This window comes from Kogia breviceps, chromosome 12 (genome assembly GCF_026419965.1).
Source record: "Kogia breviceps isolate mKogBre1 chromosome 12, mKogBre1 haplotype 1, whole genome shotgun sequence".
Taxonomy (NCBI): domain Eukaryota; kingdom Metazoa; phylum Chordata; class Mammalia; order Artiodactyla; family Physeteridae; genus Kogia; species Kogia breviceps.
The window spans coordinates 24042821-24064130 of record NC_081321.1 but is presented as its reverse complement, the minus strand read 5'-3'; the positions used below and the strand labels follow the sequence as shown (position 1 = coordinate 24064130).

Below are 21310 nucleotides of genomic sequence, written 5' to 3'. Positions count from 1 at the left end.
TACAAATCCTATACAAAGATACCCAACGCAATTTGGCATCATAGTTAGGAAACCATTGCTAAATTCAAGTTCACAAAGATTTTCCTCTAAGAGTTTTATGGTTTTAGCTCTAACATTTAGGTCTTTAATTCATTTTGAGTTAATTTTTGAATATGGTTTGCGGAAGGGGTACAAATTCATTATTTTGCACGTGGATATCAAGTTGTCTCAGCACCATTTGTTGGTAAAAAACTATACTTTCCCCATTGAATTATCTTGGCACACTTTGTGAAATCAATTGACTGTAAATGTGAGGATATATTTCTGGATTCTCATTCAGATTTGATTAATTTTTTTGTCCTTAATCCAGGACTGCAGTATCTTTATTACTGTACCTTTGTAGTAAGTTTTGAAATTAGGAAGTTTGTGTCCTCTTGTTTTGTTCCTATGTAAGATTGTTTTGGCTATTCTAGTCCCTTGATTTTCCATATGAATTTTAGGATCAGCTTGTCAATTTGAGCAAAGAAGCCAACTGGGATTGTGATAGGCATTGTGCTAAATCTGTAGATCACTTTGGGAAGTATTGTCACTTTGAGAATATTTAGTCTTTCAATCCCTGAACATGAGATGTCTTTCCTTTTATTTAGGTCATCTTTAATTTTTTTCAAAAATGTTTTGTAGTTTTCAAGTACAAGTTTCTTTCGTTAAAATCTTCATAAAATATTTTATCCTTTTTAATGCTATTGTAAGTGATATTGTTTTCTTAATTTTATTTTCAAGTTGTTTATTGCCTGTGTTTAAAAATACATTTTTTCTATATTTATCTTGTTTCTTGCAACTTTGCCAAATTTGTTTATTAGTTTTAATAGAGTTTCAGAGAATTTCTTAGGATTTTCTGTACACAAGGTCATCTCATCTGCAGATAGAGTTTTACCTTTCCAACTTGGGTGCTTTTTATTTTATTTTTCTTGCCTAACTGCCTTGGCTAGAACCTTCAGTGCAATGTTGAATGGATGTGGCAAGAGGAGACATTTTGTCTTGTTCCTGATCTTAGGGGGGGAAGCATTCCCTTCACCATTAAGTCTGACGTAAGCTGTGGGTTTTTCATAGATGTCTTTTATCAGATTGAGTGTGTTCCTGTTTATTCGTGGTTTGTTGAGTGTTTTGATCATGAAGGCGTGTTGAATTTTATCAAATGCTTTTTCTGAATCTATTGAGATGATCATGTGGGTTTTGTCCTTTATTCTGTTGATATGGTGTTTTGCTTTAATTGATTTTCAGATGTTAAATCAACCTTGAATTCCTGGTGTAAATCCTTCTTGATCATGGAGTATGATCCTTTATATATATTTCTAGGCTCAGTTAGGTGGTATTTTTTTAAAACTATTTTTGTACCTGTATTTATAAGAGATATTGGTCTGTAATTTTTTTTTTCTTGTGGTATCTTTGTCTGGCTTTGGAATCAGAGTTATGCTGGCCTCGTGGAATGAGTTGGGAAGTGCTCCCTCCTCTTCTATTTTTTGGAAGAGTTTCTGCAGGTTGGTGTTTTTTAAATGTTAGAATTTAGCAGTGAAGCCATCTGCGTGAGCTTTTTTTGTGGGTAGTTTTAAAATTACCAATTCAATCTCATTATTTGTTATAGGTCTACTTGTATTTCTATTTCTTTTTGAGTTAATGTAGGAGTTTGCATCTTTCTAGGAAGTTGTCCATTTCATCTAAATTAACTAATTAGTTGGCATGCAGTTCATAATATTTCATTATATTTCTTTTTGTTTTTGTAGGTTGGTAATAATGACCCTGTTTTGTTCCTGATTTTAGTAATTATTATCTTCTCTTTCTCTCGCTCTCTTTTTTCCCCTTTTTGTTAGTTGAGGTAGAGGTTTGTCAATTTTGTTCATCTTTTCAAGGAACCAATTTATGATTTTGTTGTCTGTTTTTTTGTTTGCTATTTCATTAGTTTTTGCTCTAATCCTCATAATTTATTCCCTTCTCCTTGCTTTGAGTTTAGCTTGCTCTTCTTTTTCCAGAGTCTTGAGGTGGAAGTTTAGGTTATTAGATTGAGATATTTATTCATTTTTAATATAGAGATTGATAGCTATAAATTTCCCTCTAACCACTGCTTTAGCTACATTCATAAGTTTTGGCATATGTTCATATTCATTCATCTCAAAATATGTCCTTATTTCCCTTGTGATTTATTCTGGACCCACTGGTTATTTAGGAGTGTGTTGTTTAATTTCCATATGTTTGTGAATTTACCAGAATTCTTTCTGATTTCTAATTTTACTCCATTGTAATTGGAGAACATACTTTGTGTGATTTCATTACTTTTAAATTTTTTGAGGCTTATTTTATGGCCCTGCATATAGTCTGTCCTGGAGATTGTACCATGTGCACTTGAGAATAATATGTACTTTGCTGTTATTGGGCTGAGTGTTCTATAGATGTTTGTTAGATCTAGTTGGTTTATAATGTTGATTAAGTCTTATTTTTTGCTGATCTTCTGCCTAATTGTTCTATTTGTTATCAAAAGTGAAGTATTAAATTCTCCAACTGTTATTGAATTATCTAGTTCTCCCTTTATTTCTGTCAGTTGTTGTTTCATGTATTTGGGGGCTCTGTTAGGTGTATGTATGTTTATAATGGTTTTATCTTCCTGATGAATTGACCCTTTTACCATTAAAGTTGTCTCTCTTTATCTCTAGTAACACTTTTTGTTTGTTTTGATGTTAGTATATATAATATTAGTATATCCATTTCAGCTTTCTTATGGTTGCTGTTTGCATGATATATCTTTTTCCATTCTCTTACTTCCAACCTATTTGTATCTTTGAATTGACCCATTCACATTTACTGTTGCTACTGTTACACATAGATTCAATCTGTCATTTTATTTTTTATTTATATGTCTCATGTTTTGTTGTTCCCCTATTCTTTCTTTACTGCTTTCTTTTGAATTAAGTACATATTTTCTAATGTTACATTTTAATTCCTTTAATTTTTTTCCCACTATTTTAAACATTTTTTTTAGTGGTTGCTCTAGGGCTTACCATATATATCTTACCTTATCAGAATATACTTCAGATTGAGATTAACCTAATTTTTAGTGAGATATAGATGCATTATTCTTATATCGCTCTATTCCCTCTTCCCCCTTTTTGTACTACTGCTGTCATATATATTGCATCTATATATTTTATAAACCCAACAATACACTGTTTGTAATTATTTCTATTTGTAATTTTATTTCAAAGAAGCTAAGAAAAACGGTAACCAAGTATATATCTACAGTTTGTTATATTAGCCTTCTTATTTACCATTTCTCAGTTCTCTTTATTTGTTTGCTGTGGGTTGAAGTTACCATCTGGTGTCATTTCCTTATTCCAGTAGAATCTTGCTTCTACATCCTTTGTATTGTTAGTGTTGAATATATTACATTTTATAGTTTCAACAATACAATTATAAAATGTTATTTTATGTGATTGCTTTTTAAAACAGTTAAGAAAGTGAAAGAAATACTATTTTTTATAATCACATAATTACCTTTACTGGAGTGTGTGTGTGTGTGTCTCTGTCTGTCTGTCTGTCTGTATGTATGTCTGTCTTTCTTTGTCTTTGAATTACCCTCTGGGTCACTTGCTTTCAGCCCGAAGAACTTCCTTTAGTATTTCTTGTAGGATAGGTCTGCTAGCAATGAATTCTGTGTTTGTTTGTTTGTTTGTTTTTCTGAGAATGTCTGTTTCATCTTCAGTGAGGTTGAGGTCTGAAGGTATTAGTTCTGTTCTAAGCAAGTAGTGTTGGGAGTGGAAGATTAGAACAAGATTCATAGTGGGAGTCATTGCAGACATTGCATAGAAAACACCAGAAAAAACAAGACATAAGATGAGGGCAGGGAGAAGCCTGTGAGCACAGGTTTACCTTGGAAAATAGATGATCTTTCTCACAGAAACAAAGTGTAGATACCAGGAGATGGGAATAGAGTCATATTACTCAAATGGTGACCATCTAATGGTGTCAGTAGGTGTTCATTAAAAAGTGTATTCAATGGTCTAGGGAAAACTGGATAAAACAAAATTCATTTCATTATTGCTTGAATTCTTAGTGCCTTTATCTGGAAATGTGCCTAAGGGAGTGGTTAGTATTCTGTGTTTTCCAAATTAATTTAACAGTGGAATCTTTTTGTTCTCCACACCCAAGGAACATCTATTAACGGTTGTGACAGTGCTGTTTAGATAATGCTGATATAGAGGTCTGTCTTGAGGTAGAAATAAGGGATGTGGAAGCTTAAGTCCAATGGCTTTGTTTTCACAGTTAAATAGGAAGAGTTGTAGAAAATGAAAAAAGTTGAAATTTCAGTTTGGAGGAGTCTAGTAAGTAGTAAAGAAGAATTGAATAAAAGAATTGCTTTTAGCTGGATAGACTCATTTGAAGTTACCAAGTAAGAATTTCATATGTAATGTATGTACAGTGGGTTTCTACTCCTAAAAGTGGGTTGTTAGAGGGGTTGGAAATTTGGTACCCGAGCATTTCTATGTCAGAAAGTTAAGTGAGTTAACTCACTGTCTTATGTTAGTGAGGTTACCATTACTGTGCTGAAGGATTGTAATGCCTTAGAATTAAATTCCTCAGTATTTCCTGTAAATTGGTAGTTAGATCTAGAGGATTGGTTGGATTCAATTGTGATTTTTTGGCAAGAATACTTCATAGGTGGTGTTGTGTATTTCTACTAGGGACAGAATGGCTTTCTCTCGTCTTATAATCTTAGTGCTGTTGGTGATGATATTCCAATTCTATCATTCCTTCTTCCTTTATGAGTGGAATTACTTCTATGAAGAGAGGTGTTTTCTCATCAATTATTAGATTACTCTGAGGCATAGTTTGAGAATTTGCCTTTATTTGTCATGATTGAGACAATATGTTTGTTTACTTATGCTCCATCTTTGGAGCATCCTCCAAAGATGACCAGTGAGGTGTTTTTTATGGTTTTTTATTTATTTTTTTTGCTTTTTAGTATTATTTGAACTTACAGATTCAAATTTATTTGATACACATCAAATATATTCCGTATATTTCAGGTATACAAAGTTCTTTCAACTTAGGCCAGTGGGAGCCTCTTGAGTTTGCCATATGAGTGCTTTTGACCTGACTCTCATAGCCTTTGGAAGTTTTCTGCTATCTGGTGTGATTAGATGTTCCAGGTTCATCTTGTACATTTCCTACCCTGCCTTGGGAAATGGTACTCCAAGACTGCACAAGGGATATTCCTTGCTATTGAGTTGGTCTTTATTTCCACAAAAGAGAAACAGGAAATATATTATCTTAAGATTAATGCATCATAAGTAGACACAGATATTTCCAGTTCAAATTTAGGACTACATTATTTTTACTTAACCTAATTGATCCTAATCAGTATCTCGCACACCCAAAATCCTGGTTCTCATCATAATTACTCACTTACTTTACCCCACTAATATGTATATATTATCACCAACATATGATTACTATTAACAGTTTAAGATTTTTTAGTAGCTCCTTCTATCTCAAGGGTATATTCATATGCGAGGGATATTTATAGCCAAACAAGTCAAATCATAAATTTTAAAGTAATTTAACATAATCCCTGTTTGTTTGATTATTTATTTCATTTTATTTTAACTTTTAGGGATTGCTTAAATTTTTTGTGAATAAAACATGCACAGTCTAAAGTCTAATTTACAAAACAAGGTATATTCAGGGAAATCTAGCTTCCATTCCTGTCCCCTCTACCATTACTTTCTTTCCCCATTTCTACCCTCCCCTACCCCCCAGTTTTTAGTTCATCCTTTCATTTAAAAAAAAAGCAAATAGTTATATCCATTCTCTCCTCACCTTCCTAAACAGTAGCATACTAAATATATTTTTTTTCCATCTTGCCTTCTTCACTTAATAATATATCTTACAGGTCACTCCATAGTAGTATATGGAGGTATTCTGCATAATCAATCCCCATAATTGACTTTATTTTAATATAAATGGATCATTTTAGTTTTACTAATTTTGAAACCTCAAAGTTTCTTTGTATTCTTAATGGCTTTGCATGTAATAGTAGATATTTGTTAAAATGAAGCTTTGTTATTAAAGCATATCAAAAAGTTTTTCAAACTTAGTTTGCATTTTATTTTGGCTTCATTGATTCACAGTAATTATTTAACTGCAGTAATAATTTTTAATAGAGCCTATGTCCTATATGTGCTCTATATCAGAATATGAGACAAAATCAATAGAGTTAATCAGACTAGTCATTTCTTTATAAAAATCTCAATCTTAAAAGTACCACATATAGTCATGTGTTTGATATTATATATCATCCTAAACAAGTCTAGTATTCTTCTGATACTAATGTACTTAACAGTTTGGCTTACTAAGGGAAACATTGAATTTGTCTTAAATTTTTACATGAAACTCTGATTATTTTTTAATAGATTTTATTTTTCAGTGTAGTTATAGACTCTCAGAGAAATTGAGCAGAAGATACAGAGGTTTCTCCTGTACCTCTTACCCCACACATGCATAGCCTTCCCCATTATCAACATCTCCGCCAGGTTGGTACATTGGTTATAACTGATGAACCTACTGACACATCATTATCACCCAGAGACCGCAGTTTACACTAGAGTGTACTCTTGGTGTACACACTTCATAGGTTTGGACAAATGTATAATGACATGTATCTACCATTATAGTATCATGCAGACTAGTTTCACTACACTGCCCTAAAAACCCTCTGTATTCCACCTATTCATCCCATTCTCCCCTGAAACTTTGATTTTTAAAGTTTAATTTAAAAATGAACTTATATTAAGACCTCAGAATTTTATTTTACACAAATCATTTTAGCCCATCCCTTTTAAAAAATTGAACTATAATTGCTGTACAATATTGTATAAGTCACAGGTGTGCAATATAGTGATTCACAATTTTTAAAGGTTATACTCCATTTGTAGTTATTATAAAATATTGGTTATATTTCCCATGTTGTACAATATATCCTTGTAGCTTATTTTATACCTAATAATGTATACCTCCTACTCCTCTACCCCTATATTGCACCTCCCCCTTCCCTCTCCCTGCTGGTAACCCCTAGTTTGTTCTCTATATCTGTGAGTCTACTTCTTTTTTGTGATATTCACTAGTTTGTTGTATTTTTTAGATTCCACATATAAGTGATATCATACAGTTTTTATCTTTCTCCTTCTGACTGATTTCACTTAGCATAATGCCCTCCAAGTCCATCCATGTTGCTGCAAATGGCAAAATTTCATTCTTTATTATAGCTGAGTAGTATTTCATTGTGTATATATACCACATCTTCTTTATCCATTCATCTGTTGATGGACACTTAGGTTGCTTTCATATCTTGGCAATTGTAAATAATGCTGCTATGAGCCTTGGGGTGCGTGTATCTTTTTGAATTAGTGTTTTTGTTTTTGTTTTTTTGGATATATTCCCAAGTGTAGAATTGCTGGGTCATATGGTAGTAGTATTTTTAGTTTTTTGAGAAATCTCCATCTGTTTTCCACAGTTAACCCATCCCTTTTAATTGAATGTAACTGTTAAGAAATATTTCTAATAAAATTAAACAGTATTGTATTTTAGAATTGGAGTCATAGGATTTTAATGTATGAAATCTATTTTTCTTCAGTCTTTTACTTATACCAACAGGAATTTTCTTTTTCAAAAATTTTATTGAGATATATTTGACATATAAAATTATCTTAATTTCAGGTATACAGCATGATTCAGTATTTGTAATATACAGTGAAATGATCATGACAATAAGTCTAGTTAACATCCATCACCATACATAGTTAAAAAAATTTTTTTTCTTGTGATGAGAGCTTTTTTTTTTTTTTTTTTTTTTTTTTTTTTTTTTTTTTTTTTTTTTGCGGTATGCGGGCCTCTCACTGTTGTGGCCTCTCCCGTTGCGGAGCACAGGCTCCGGACGCGCAGGCCTGGCGGCCATGGCTCATGGGCTTAGTTGCTCCGCGGCATGTGGGATCTTCCCGGACCAGGGCACGAACCCGTGTCTCCTGCATCGGCAGGCGGATTCTCAACCACTGCGCCACCAGGGAAGCCCGTGATGAGAGCTTTTAATGTCTACTCTTTCTTAGCAACTTTCAAATGTACAATACAGTATTCTTAAGTTTAGTCACCATGTCGTTCATTACATCCCTGTGACTTTTTTAGGAATTTTTTTTCTCAAGAGAAATTCTGGTCACATCATGTTTATTTTTAGTCTCATTTTTGTTTTTTTACACTTGACCCTTGGACAGTGCAAGAGTTAGAGGCGTTGACCCTCTGCACAGTCAGAAATCCATGTATAACTTGCAGTTGGCCCTGGGTATACACGTTTTCTCCCTATCCGCGGATTCAACCAACTGTGAATAGTGTAGTACTCTAGTATTCACTATTGAAAAAAACCTGCATTTAAGTGGATCCATATAGTTCAAACTTGCATTGTTCAAGGGTCAGCTGTATTTCCAGTCTGATTTATCAAAGAAAAATTCCACCCTAGTCATTTTAACTCAAACATGGAAGTGACTAAGTCTACATTTGGATTATTGCCATTATTTGAGCGTGGACTCTTGTAGAACAATCTTCAACTAAATGTAATCTTCACATAAAAGGGAAGGAGACGTTTCGGCACTACTGTAGGACCTCTTTTTGGCCATTTAAGCTCTCTGGGTTTAATAATTCTAAAAATGATTTAAACAAGCAAAAGTTTCACTGTCATTAAGAGTATCTGATTTATTGATAACACTTTACCAACATTCAGCTTTCTATAAAAGTTACTTGATTTCTTTTTTTCTTTTTTCCTCTAGTGCATTCCACTCTTTGTTCAACTTGTTTTGGAGAGATTAACCCGAGGGGTCAAAACTAGTGAGCTTCGTACTATGTGTCTTCAGGTTGCAATTGCTGCCTTGTACTACAACCCTGATTTGCTGCTACATACTTTAGAACGAATTCAGTTGCCTCACAACCCTGGACCTGTAACTGTACAGTTTATAAATCAGTGGATGAATGATACAGATTGTTTTCTTGGGTATGTATGTGTCTTTTCGATTTTACACTGCATTTCTGTTCTGGAAAGTTGACTTTTAAATATGTACATATAGTAGCTTATAAAGAGATAATTTTTATATCTTAATAATTATTATTATTTTTTATTTATTTTTGGCTGCTTCACTGCTGCACGCAGGCTTTCTCTAGTTGTGGCAAGTGGGGGCTACTCTTCGTGGCAGTGCGTGGGCTTCTCGTTGCAGTGGCCTCTCTTATTGCAGAGCACGGGCTCCAGGCTCGTGGGTGTCACCAGTCATGACTCGCGGGCTCCAGAGCACAGACTCAGTAGTTGTGGCGCACGGGTCCAGCTGCTCCGCGGCACGTGGGATCCTCCTGGACCAGGGCTCGAACCTGCGTCCCCTGCACGGGCAGGCGGATTCCCAACCACTGGGCCACCAAGGAAGCCCTTTAAGAATTATTTTTAGTGTATTGTTAACATAATATTAAATTCTTAGAGAATTAAGAATGTGTTTCAGCAGTGTAATCTACTGGAAAGAACACAGGCTCTGAAAATTAGGTATAGCCATTCCCCACTTGTTTTTGACTTATGTGTATTGTTATATCTATAGGCGACAAGAATTAAGTATCCAGTTGGATTCCATGACTATTAAGTGTCTATGGGTAACAACATTCTAAATAGAGTCGTGTTTCTAAGGAAAGTACTGGTCTGATAAAGATATAAAGACTTCACTGGAGCCCGTTTTCAAATGTGAGGTCAGAAGATTGTTAATTGTAGTCAAGGTCCTACCCTGGTAGGAGAGTTTGGCTTTATGTGAAGCACTCTCCTAGCTTCCCAACATAGGAAAAGTGAGATCCTAAATAGTAGTTAGTTATAGACCCACCTCAAGTGACCCAACATATATAAGTGACCCTGTTGTGCTAGAATTTGAGCTAAATTGCTGATTAATTTGTTCAAAACATTAGAAATAACTAGTGTTCTTTTTAAGTTTTGTAAGATGTCATTTAGAAAAATTTACTGAGGGGAAAATAATTTCAACAGGAGTAGTTAGGACATTGCCAAGTGGTGGGGAGATGATGGAGGGGCTTGAATTAGGATGGTAGAAAAGGAATGGGGGAGCATAGTTATAAGTTGCTATGTGTATTCTAATTTTTCTACTTGTAGGAGACTGGAATTTGTCCCTGATTCAGATTTCTTATTAAAGCTTTGAAAGGAAGAGCATACTTTAAAAGGAAATTGTGCTTAAAGTTATCTCTGACAAAGATTTAGAGAGTAGAGGGCTTCCCTGGTGGCGCAGCAGTTGGGAGTCCGCCTGCCGATGCAGGGGGCACGGCTTCGTGCCCCGGTCTGGGAGGATCCCGCATGCCACGGAGCGGCTGGGCCTGTGGGCCGTGGCCGCTGAGCCTGCGCTCTGCAACGGGAGAGGCCACAACAGTGAGGGGCCCGCGTGCTGCAAAAGAAAAAAAAAAAAAAAAAAAAGATTTAGAGAGTAGAGATTTACTCATTCACAGTTATAGTTAGTAGCATCTATAAGCAATTTTCCAAAAATAGAAAATCCGCCTCAGCTATTGTATAGATTGGGCATGCTTGGATTGTGCTCCCTTGGATTCTTCAGAGCCCCACTCGATAATCACCTTTTGTACTATGATCCATTTGACACCTGGTGTACACTGCTAGTTAGAGGCTACATGGATGAGAAAGTCATCAGGTCAAGCACAGTTCCTGTTACAGTATACTATTCTTTGGCATTAGTAACTTGAATCAATCAAGCAATGGAAATAATGAAGAATAATAGAAGCTAGTAATATATTTGTCATTGGGCTTGTTGTATATTACTCTCATTTTGAATCACTACCAGTGAATTTTTTGTTCATGCCTGCAATTTTAAGTGTTAGACTAATATAGAAAATCTTTTAATTCTTAACATTTTTAGTTTTAAACAATTTCGAAGAAACATTCATACAAAAATGTATATAATGTATATCGGTCAAACATTTTTCCTTCAGAATTAAATTTTCCTTATCCTGTTTTACAGAACAGGACATTTAATATATTTACTTATAGCTATTAAATTCAGCTTATTAGATGCTGAGTTTTTGGAGGAGCTTTTGGCACCTGGGGTTAGTATACAGTGTATGTGCCAAGATACCTTGTAGACCAATCCAATGAAGACAAAGTCTAAGGGACTCCTCATTTTTTCCATTGGATAGGAATTTTATGCTGTCATGTACAGGTATTCTTGTTTTAATAAAAAGTTGGTATGCTAAGGCCCAGATACAGCATTTGTATTATCATAAATTGATACTACACAAGATTCACCATATTAATTGCAGACTCCTATAGGTCTTTGATGATGATAATTGGTTTACAAAACTTGATTTACATAGGATTTCATATAGTACAAAATGGAGATACCTCTGTGTAACTCCAGTGAATGAACCTTAGAATACACCTTGGACATTTCTTTTTGTAATTTCTTCGGAATTTGTTCTCATTTCTCATGTGCACATTTTTTTTCACCTTTATAATTTGTAGGCATCATGACCGGAAGATGTGTATAATAGGACTGAGTATTCTTTTGGAATTGCAAAATCGACCTCCTGGAGTAGATGCTGTGGTGGGACAGATTGTGCCCTCAATTCTTTTCCTTTTCCTTGGCCTAAAGCAGGTCTGTGCTACCAAACAACTGGTAAACCGGGAAGATTGCTCAAAAGCAGAGAAAGCTGATATGGAAGAAAATGGTAAAGTGTTCTAATTGCAATGAATGCTAGAATTGATTGTGATTTGAGTATGTGTTTTCTTTGAGTTTTAGTCTATTTGGAAACATGAAACAGGTGTACATTTCTTGGCCTGTTACACGTTTAACAAATATTTTGGGTTTGTTTGACTTAATTATAGTAGTCCCTTACCACAATTTTGGTTTCATGGTTTCAGTTGTCTAAAAATATTAAATGGAAAATTCTAGAAATAAACAATTCATAACTTTATTTATCTATTTATTATTGAAGTATAGTTGCTTTACAATATTATATTAGTTTCAGGTGTACAGCATACATAGTGATTCACTGTTTTTATAGATTATACTCTGCTTAAAGTTATTATAAAATGTTGGCTGTATTCTGTGTGCTGTACAATATATCCCTGTGCTTATTTATTTTATACTTAGTAGTTTGTACCTCTTAATATTCTACTCTATTTTACCCCTCCCCACTTCCCTCTCCCCAATGGTAACTACTAGTTTTTTCTCTGTATCTGTGAGTCTGTTTCTGTTTTGTTATATTCATTTGTTTCTTTTATTTCTTATATTCCATGTATAAGTGTAACATACAGTATTTGTCTTTCTCTGACATACTTCATTAAGCATAATATCCTCCAGGTCTATCCATGTTGGTGCAAATGGCAAGATTTCATTCTTTTTTTATGGCTGAGTAATATTCCATCACATATCTCACCACATCTTCATTATCCATTCATTTGTTCATGAACATTTGGGTTGCTTCCTTATCTTGGTTGTTGTAAATAATGCTGCTGTGAACTTTGGCATGTGTGTATCATTTTGAATTAGTGTTTTTGTTTTCTTTGGATATATATCTAGCAGTGAAATTGCTGGATCATACTTTTAGTTTTTTGAGAAATCTTCATGTCATTTTCCATAGTGGCTGCACCAATTTACATCCCCACCAACAGTGTGCAAGGGTTCCCTTTTCTCCATATTCTTGCCAACATTTGTTATTTGTTGATAGCCATTCTTACAAAGAGGGGTGAGATGATATCTCATTGTGGTTTTGATTTGCCTATCTCTAATGATTAGCAATGTTGAATGTCTTTCATGTGCCTGTTGGCCATCTGTATGTCTTCTTTGGAAAAATGACTATTCAGGTCTTCTGCCCATTTTTAAATTGGGTCATTTAGTTTTTTGACATTGAGTTGTATGAGCTGTTTATATATTTTGGATATTAACCCCTTATTGTAGCATATCATTTGCAAATATTTTCTCCCATTTATAGGTTGTCTTTTCATTTTGTTGATGGTTTCCTTTGCTGTGCAAAAGCATTTAAATTTAATTAGGTCCCATTTGTTTATTTTTGCTTTAGTGTCCTTTGCCTTAGGAGACAGACCCCCCAGAATACTGCTACAATTTATGTCAAAGAGTGTTCTGCTTTTCTTCTAGGAGTTTTATGGTGTCTGGTTATACATTTAGGTTTTTAACCCATTTTGCATTTATTTTTGTACATGGCATGAGAAAATGTTCTAATCTTATTCTTTTGCATGTAGCTGTCCAGTTTTCCCAGCACCACTTATTATTGAAGAAACTGATATTCCCCTGACCGGTGTGAAATGATACCTCATTGTAGTTTTGATTTGCATTTCTCTAATGATTAATGATGTTGAGCATTCTTTCACGTGTTTGTTGGCAATCTGTATATCTTCTTTGGAGAAATGTCTATTTAGGTCTTCTGCCCATTTTCGGACTGGGTTGTTTGTTTTTTTGATTCTCTTGTTTCTTGAGGTAGGCCTGAACTGCTATAAACTTCCCTATTAGAACTGCTTTTGCTGTGTCCTGTAGATTTCAGAAAGTTGTTTTTATTTTCATTTGTCTCAAGGTATTTTCTGATTTCCTCTTTGATTTCTTCATTCATCCATTGGTGTTTTAGTAGCATGTTGTTTAGTCTTCATATGTTTATGTTTTTCCCATTTTTCTACCTGTAATTGATTTCTAGTTTCATACTGCTGTGGTCGGAAAAAATGCTTAACATAATTTCTTTCCCCTTAAATTTGTAGGCCATTTGTTTTGTGGCCTAGCATTCTCCTGGAGAATGTTCCATGTGCACTTGAAAAGAATGTATATTCTGCCATTTTGGGATGTAATGTCCTGTAGATACCTATTAAGTATATACCTATTACCTATACCTAATGTGTCATTTAAGACTACTCTTTCCTTATTGATTTTCTGTCTGGATGGTCTGTCCAGTGATGTAAGTGGGTTGTTAAAGTTTCCTCCTATTATTGTGTTATTGTCAATTTCTCCCTTTATGTCTGTTAATATTTGTTTTATATATTTAGATGTGTATATGTTAACAAATGTTATATTGTCTTCTTTTATTGATCCTTTTATCATTATATAATGCCCTTTTTTGTCTTTTGTTATAGCCTTTGTTTTAAAGTCTACTTTATCTGATATGCGTATTGCTACCCCTTCTTTCTTATTGTTTCCATTGCATGAAATATATTTTTCCATTCCCTCACTTTCAGTCTGTGTGTATCTTTAGCTCTGAAGTGAGTCTCTTGTAATTGTTTATTTTGCTAAATATATGCAGACATTCACAGAGTTCTTTTTTTCAGTATGTTGCATTCTTTATAATTTCTCGCTTTGCTCTCTAATGGGTTAAAATTATTATGACTTGAGGGAAGTTTTCTAGTAATTTCTCAGACTTTCTTGTTGAATTTCCTACTGAGGTGTAGGATGATTAACCGGTGAAGGTTTCTCTTGCTTTCTTTGTTATTATGCATATATATGTATATATATATATATATATATTTTTTTTTTTTTTCATGTATGTGGTCAAAACTATGGTTTCTTGCATTATCCCTAAAACTACCTTGCAGTTGAATCCAGGTGTTTCCGTATGGTGTGTTTTATAGTACTAGGTTTAGATTAATATTGCCTGGTTTGGGTTTACTCCAGGTTTCTCCTCTTAGGTTGATTTCATTCTGCATTTACTGTCTTCCAGTTATTTATAATACTGGACTAACTGCTTGGAACAGACCAGCCCTGAAAATAGAAACTGAATCTATGGGGATATACAATTCAGCTTTCAATGTTTTTAACCCACATATAGCTAATTATTTTTCCTCTGTATTTCTATATTTTTCTGTTTCTATTAGCAGAAATGACCTCTTCATTTGAGCATTTCCGAGCAGTTCATAATCAACTTAGTTAATTGCTAAGAGACTCAAATTCTCAGTGGGATGTCATTGTTATTTAAAACACATGCACTGAATACATAATCATTTTATGTCTTTTTTGACAAAAAAGTTAATTTGGGAATCTGTGGCTAAATAGTATATGTTATATTAATGGATGTGAAGCAGCCATAGTAAAACAGTAATAATGTTCATCTTTAGAGATAGTTAGAAATTGTTTTGAGTGAGGAGGATAAAGTCATTTTCAGTTTAGCAACTACAGTAAAGATAAGGCTTATTTTTATGATTTTACATAAAATTATTTGGCCGTTCTTCCATTTCTAGAATGTCATTTATAATTTTTATTTTCTTTATGGAATTTATATTTTGTCCTTATGTGTTTTGCTTCCTTTTAAATAAATAATGGATTCACAGAAGAGATTTCAAGTGATGAAGAGGAGACGAATGTAACTGCTCAAGCAATGCAGTCAAATAATGGAAGAGGTGAAGATGAGGAGGAAGATGATGATGACTGGGATGAAGAAGTATTGGAAGAAACTGCCCTTGAGGGATTCAGCACTCCACTGGACCTGGACAATAGTGTGGATGAATATCAGTTTTTTACACAAGCCCTGCTGAGTATGTTGTTACTCCCTGAATCTTCAGATATGTTTTTCATTTCCACCTATTAGAAGTTGTTTTGGGATCTTCCCCCAAATTGGTTTAGATTCCCTTTAAATTTTTAATTTATTTTTAATTATAGAAATCCCCAGACATACACAAAATGAGAGCAAATAGCATAATGAAACATCCATCACCCAATCCCAGCAACCTTAATCGTTGTAAAGTGGCAGGGTGAGGCTGCAGGGTATCCTCACAAAAGTAATTACAGGCAAGAGTATCTGCATATATTGCTCATCCTCTAGATATAAATGGATGAGGATTTTTGCAGAATGAAGTATCTCACATATGTTGCTTAAAAATTGTGGCCATAAACTTATTAGCAGTTCACAATCCCCATGTGAATGAACAGAGTCCATAAGAGAGTAGATTTTTACTACATAAGCAATTTACCTGTTTTGTACAGCAAAGGACACTAGAAATACAGTTAAAGTACTCAAAGATTGGGAGAAAATATTTGTCATGTACATGTCATAGGCTTAAGACCCACAGATTACAAAGGCCTTCTATAAATGAATAAGACCAATAACCCAGTAGAAGAATGAGAGATATAAATGGAAAACTTATAGAATTAAAAGTAAATAATAAGCCAATGAAAGCATTTAGAAAATTATTATAAACAAATTATAATGAAAAAAATCCCACTAAATTGGTGGTTTTATAGTTACATCATATTTCTATGGTGGTACCATAATTTAGCTTATTTCCACTGATGGACATATAAGATATTTCCAGGTTTTTTTTTTTACAAGCAATATTAAATTGAACATCCTTGTGTATAAAATATTGTTACTAACAAGGCAATGGTAGCGTAATATATTGGCATTATTTAGTATGCCAAAGTATTGGTTGTTACAAATACCATTAATGAACCACCTCTATGATTTATTGAAATTCAGCAGGAACAAGAGGTAGAGAGTACAGGGAATGATATTCCAAAGCATGAGGAAGAGAAGAGTGTAACTGTGGAGACTGGAATGTGGAGGGTACGCTCTAAAGCAGTTACTTCCAGACCTGGGTGCGCACCATAGGCAACAAAGAAGCTCTTAGGTCTTGGGTGGGATCTCAGGATATGTATTTTGAAAATGCTCCTCAAGAGCTAGGCAGCCAGCTTTGGCTCAGTCAGCATATAGGGACCACTGCTTAAAGGCTCTGTGAAGTAGTAAAATTGTACCAAATCGTACAAGCCTTGAAATCTGGTGGTTTTTTTTTTTTTTTTTTTCCTTTTTCTTTTTGGCCGTGCAGCATGTGGGATCGTAGTTCCCTGACCAGGGATCGAACCTGTGCCCCCTGCAATGGAAGCAGGGGTCTTAACCACTGGACCGCCAGGGAAGTCCCCCAGTCTTGAATTCTGCACTGAGATTGTCTTCATCCCATTGCCCATTAGAGTGTTTTTGAATGCTTTTCTATAAAGAGGTGACCTTGGGGATATGATAGTTTCCTTCAGGGGTATTATCTGATGATGATGTCCAAAGAGAACTGAAGGGGGCTGGACTCGGGGACCAAGCGTTAGGAAATTACTTTATTGATTTAGGAGTAATAGGGCCCTGGAGTGGAAGGATGGCATTTGATGGGAAAAAGCCTATCAGTGAAAGACATCAAGAAAGCAGCACAGAATTGGACGTGGAGAGAGCATGATTAAAGATGTTAGTCATTTACAGTGGTTGGCTAGGGGACTGATAGAACTAGTGATGGAAGTGGGGAGATAAGGAGGGTTTGGGGGGTAAAATGTTAAATTTGGTTACAGCTGTACTGAGTTTGAAGTGAGCTATCCAAAGTAAAAGTCCAGGAGGCTTAGGGAACAGTTTTGCCTAAAGGTACAAATTTGAGTTTTTGGTATAGAAGTGATGCTGAAGGAGCAGGTAGCATGTTAATTCCTGAGGACAATGGTCACAAGTGAGTAAGGTGTTTCCCAAGCTCTGGATTTTAGGCAGCATTCATAGTTTGTAAAAACCCAGGAAGAAGAGGAGATGGGGAGGGAGCAGAGAACTAGGCCAAGCAGAGATTTGTGATGTCCCGACCTTCCTTTATAGCCCCCCGTAGGTCGAGTACTAAAGTGAGTACTCAGGAGTAATCCTTTGTTGGAATAAGTTTTATCACCTATTGTCTGTGATCATTTCATTGTAATTTGATTGTGTTATTAGTTATTCTCTGAAATAATCATTGTCATTGGACTCCTTTATTTTCCCTTCTCCCTCAACACACCCCCAAAATACAACAGCTGTGCAGAATCGGGATGCTGCCTGGTACCAACTGCTGATGGCACCGCTCAGTGAGGATCAGAGGAGGGCGCTACAGGAGGTGTACACACTGGCTGAGCACCGAAGGACGGTAGCAGGTCAGCCAGCATGGTTTCTAGATCGGAGTGCATGTGTCAGAGTGTGACGGTATTCAGCTTTCATTTTATGAGCCTGGTGGCACCTCAGTACTGTTCTAAAAATTGTTAGAGGCCAACCTTTCAAGATAATAAGGAATTATCATTATTGTATGACCTTTTTAATCATTCATGATATCTTAGCTCTGTGAAACACCATGTGTTAATGTGTCTTTAGTGGTGGTCTTATTCACACCCTTATCCTATTTTGGAGCCAAAGGTAAGATGTAAAAGTTGGGATGAATCTTGCTGAGGGAGAGTTAATCAGCTGGGTCACCCACCTAAGCATCTAAACAGCAGATGGGTCAAAAGCATTTTACGAGTTCTTGCAGGGAGCTTGTATTCCTAGAAATGAAATACTCTCCATTTCTATTTGTTGGGCTTCATGTGTGGGTGATTCTCGTTGATTTTCAGTTTTTGAGCTGGAGAAATTATTTTACACGGACGTTGTTATGGTCCCTCCCAGAAAATTAATGGAAGATTTTATAATTACAAAAGTATTTTAGTGGGGAACATCATGGAATAGGAATCTAGAGTATAGAACCCAGGTTCTTCTGCTTGGATTTAGGCTTTAAGTCCTGTACAGATTCTGTATCGGCCCTCCTGATGTGAGAAGTCAGAGTGCCCTTTCAGCAATAGACACTAGCTTTGAGCCTTGTTTTTATTTTGCTCAGTTTTAGCAAATAGTCTTTCCAAGATAGAAAATATAACTACAGTCTTCCTTCGGTATCTGTGTGTGGGGGTGCGGGGATTGTTTCCCTGACCTGCCTTGGATACCAAAATCTGAGGATGCTTGTGTCCCCTGTTAAAATGGTGCAGCGGGCCCTCTGTATCCGTGTGTTCCGTGTCCGCTGGTTCCGCATCCCCAGACACCAAGACGATGATACTTACTGACACAGGTTTACTAAAGGCTAATGTTCAATTGGGCAGAATAATTAATACCATGATTCATATTCCTTCACAGTACTAACTCTACAGAATCTGGCTCCTTTGAGGTTATTTCCAACTTTGTCACCTTAAACACTCTTCTCTTTTCCCCCACTTTCTCTTGGCAAATGCTAGAGGCAAAGAAGAAGATTGAACAACAGGGAGGCTTCACCTTTGAAAACAAAGGAGTCCTCTCTGCATTTAACTTTGGGACTATGCCCACCAACAACTGAAAGAAGGAAGATCAACTGACCAAATGTCCTCGCTACGTGGTACGTCAGCCAAAAGGGAGAGGGTCAAGGGGGGCCGGGGCTGTTTTTGTGCCACCTGCTGCGCCAGTTACTGCCTGGCGTCCGGCAGCACCTTTCTCCACCCCTGCATCCCCTTTGACCTTTCTCACCCTGAAATATATATTTTAAGCAGCTACTGTAATGTATGAAATTAAAGAACAACAAAATCATTGGACCGCAAAGGACGAAGCATACGCTCCAAAGGATGAATGACCAAGGTGGCTTTAGAGGCTTGGATGGAATTGCACGTCTCAGGTTTTGCCATGCAGAATCAATGGATTTATGCGAATAACAGTGCCTTCTGTTGTACATGAATTATCTGAAACAATTTTTTTGGAGTGCATTGCCATTTTTTTTAAGGCATAAAACATATTTCTAGATCAATGTAAACCTTGGCTATATGTTGACTTATTCTGCACTTCACTATGTGAATTTACTGTTAGGAAGTTAGCTACAAGTCACTCTGGTTTCAAAATCATCACTGCTCCCCCCCTGCTTCCCACTGCTGCTGGGGGCTTTCTTCAGGGGTTGTACCATATGCACTGGCTCTGGCTTTTCATAAGGTGTTGTTTCCTAAAGACGTGGCTTTCCTAAGAAGTGTCTTATTCTCTCTTCCATCATATTTTTCAGCCCCGAAAGGGGTGGTATTTCTTTGGAGTCAGCCTATATGAATATTGATTTCATTCATAACCCAGTAAGTTCAGGACTCAAAAATTTCTTGGCAGCAAAGTGGCAGGGACTCTCTCATCACTGAAATTAACAATCAGTCCAAGTATATTCTGAACCATGTACTTAATTATGCAATTAATTGACAGTTACACTAAAGCACATTGGACTTCTATGAGAAAGGTGCTACGTAAGCACACTGTCTTTCTGGATGGGGGCTTGCATTTTCAGCAACTTAGCATTCCAGCTGTGTTGGAGCCGGGTCCAAAACATTTTGTAACAATATTTTTTTAATCTAGGAAAAAGACCCAAGTAAATCTAACTTCTTGCTTTCCTCACACATCTGAATTTTCTCCTATCTAATCTGTCCTCGTTTTCATTAGAACTCAGTTTGGCTTCTTATATTTTTCGAGGGTCGGGGCTATCAGTCAGCTGCACTCTGACCTGGTAATGATGCAAGACAGCCCACGATAAATATCGCAGGTGGAGGTTACAGCTGTTTCTCTGAACTGATTCAACACCAGAACATAGGTCACAGTGTTTTCATTCAGTAAAGCGAAAGTGGATTTTCAGAATTGAATATATTTCTGGATATGATACAGTTGTCCGTTTTTGTGAAATGTTTTGCGGCTTATAGTTTCCATCAGTCACTGGAGGCATTTTCTCCAGGTGCTTTCTCTATTACCATCCCTTGTTAATATGAACTCTGGTTAGAATTTTAGGTTGTTGAAGTGGTTTTTTACAGAAGTAGCCCAGGAAGCCGTGAGTTTCAGAGTTAAATGATCCCCTGCTTTCTTCTGCCCCCTCCTCCCAAGGCATTGATGCTGAATGCGCCAGCTGGCGGTTAGAAGAGAAAGATGGCATGGGGGAGATTGTAGAGATCTTCAGCTTTGAAGCCCTTCTTTTTCCCCTCATGTCCCAAATGGTTTAATTTTAACATAAGTGACATGCCTTCACACTGGACTGTAAAAGGCATGTGATGTTATTTTTGTGATGTATTGTCTTCTGCAGTATTAAAGGGAAAGAAGTGTTAATGTGTATCATCCTATCTTTGTTTTTGAAGCCAGGGTAGTTGTACAGTTTTGTTACCAGCAGTGCTAACCCGAATGTGATACGATTACCTTGGAAAGGCAGGAACTCATATGAATGTACTGTAAAATAAAATGCGGACTGATTCCCAGGATCTTGAACTCCTCTGTGTGGAATGTTTTCTGAAATGTGGAGGTGCTTTATGCAGGTGATAAAAACCCATCAGTGTGTGTACTCCTGACTCCTGGGCACCTGGAGCAAGGTGACCGTAGGTCCGGGAGGGTAACAAGTGCTCATCAGGAACAGCTGAAGACTGAGGAGTGCTTGGGGGCTCGAGCCCCCAACCAAGGTGTCCAAATAAGAGCTGCAGAAGCTCTGAAAAAGCAAGGTCATTCAACCACA

The 21310-nt window shown here is 36.0% G+C and overlaps 1 protein-coding gene across 3 annotated transcripts in view; it reads left to right on the top strand.

Annotated features, from left to right (window-relative positions):
* IPO8 (importin 8) overlaps positions 1-21062 on the top strand; it is a 67929-nt gene extending 46867 nt beyond the window's left edge. For 2 of the 3 annotated variants that reach the window (XM_059080983.2, XM_059080984.2), the window contains exons 21-25: positions 8841-9061; positions 11573-11778; positions 15377-15580; positions 17844-17960; positions 19059-21062. In XM_059080983.2, the coding sequence (XP_058936966.1) occupies positions 8841-9061; positions 11573-11778; positions 15377-15580; positions 17844-17960; positions 19059-19156 (846 nt within the window). In that variant the 3' untranslated portion in view covers positions 19157-21062. The remainder of the gene's footprint in view (positions 1-8840; positions 9062-11572; positions 11779-15376; positions 15581-17843; positions 17961-19058) is intronic. The other variant, XM_067008964.1, reaches the window with a different exon arrangement.
* Positions 21063-21310: the final 248 nt, after the last annotated feature.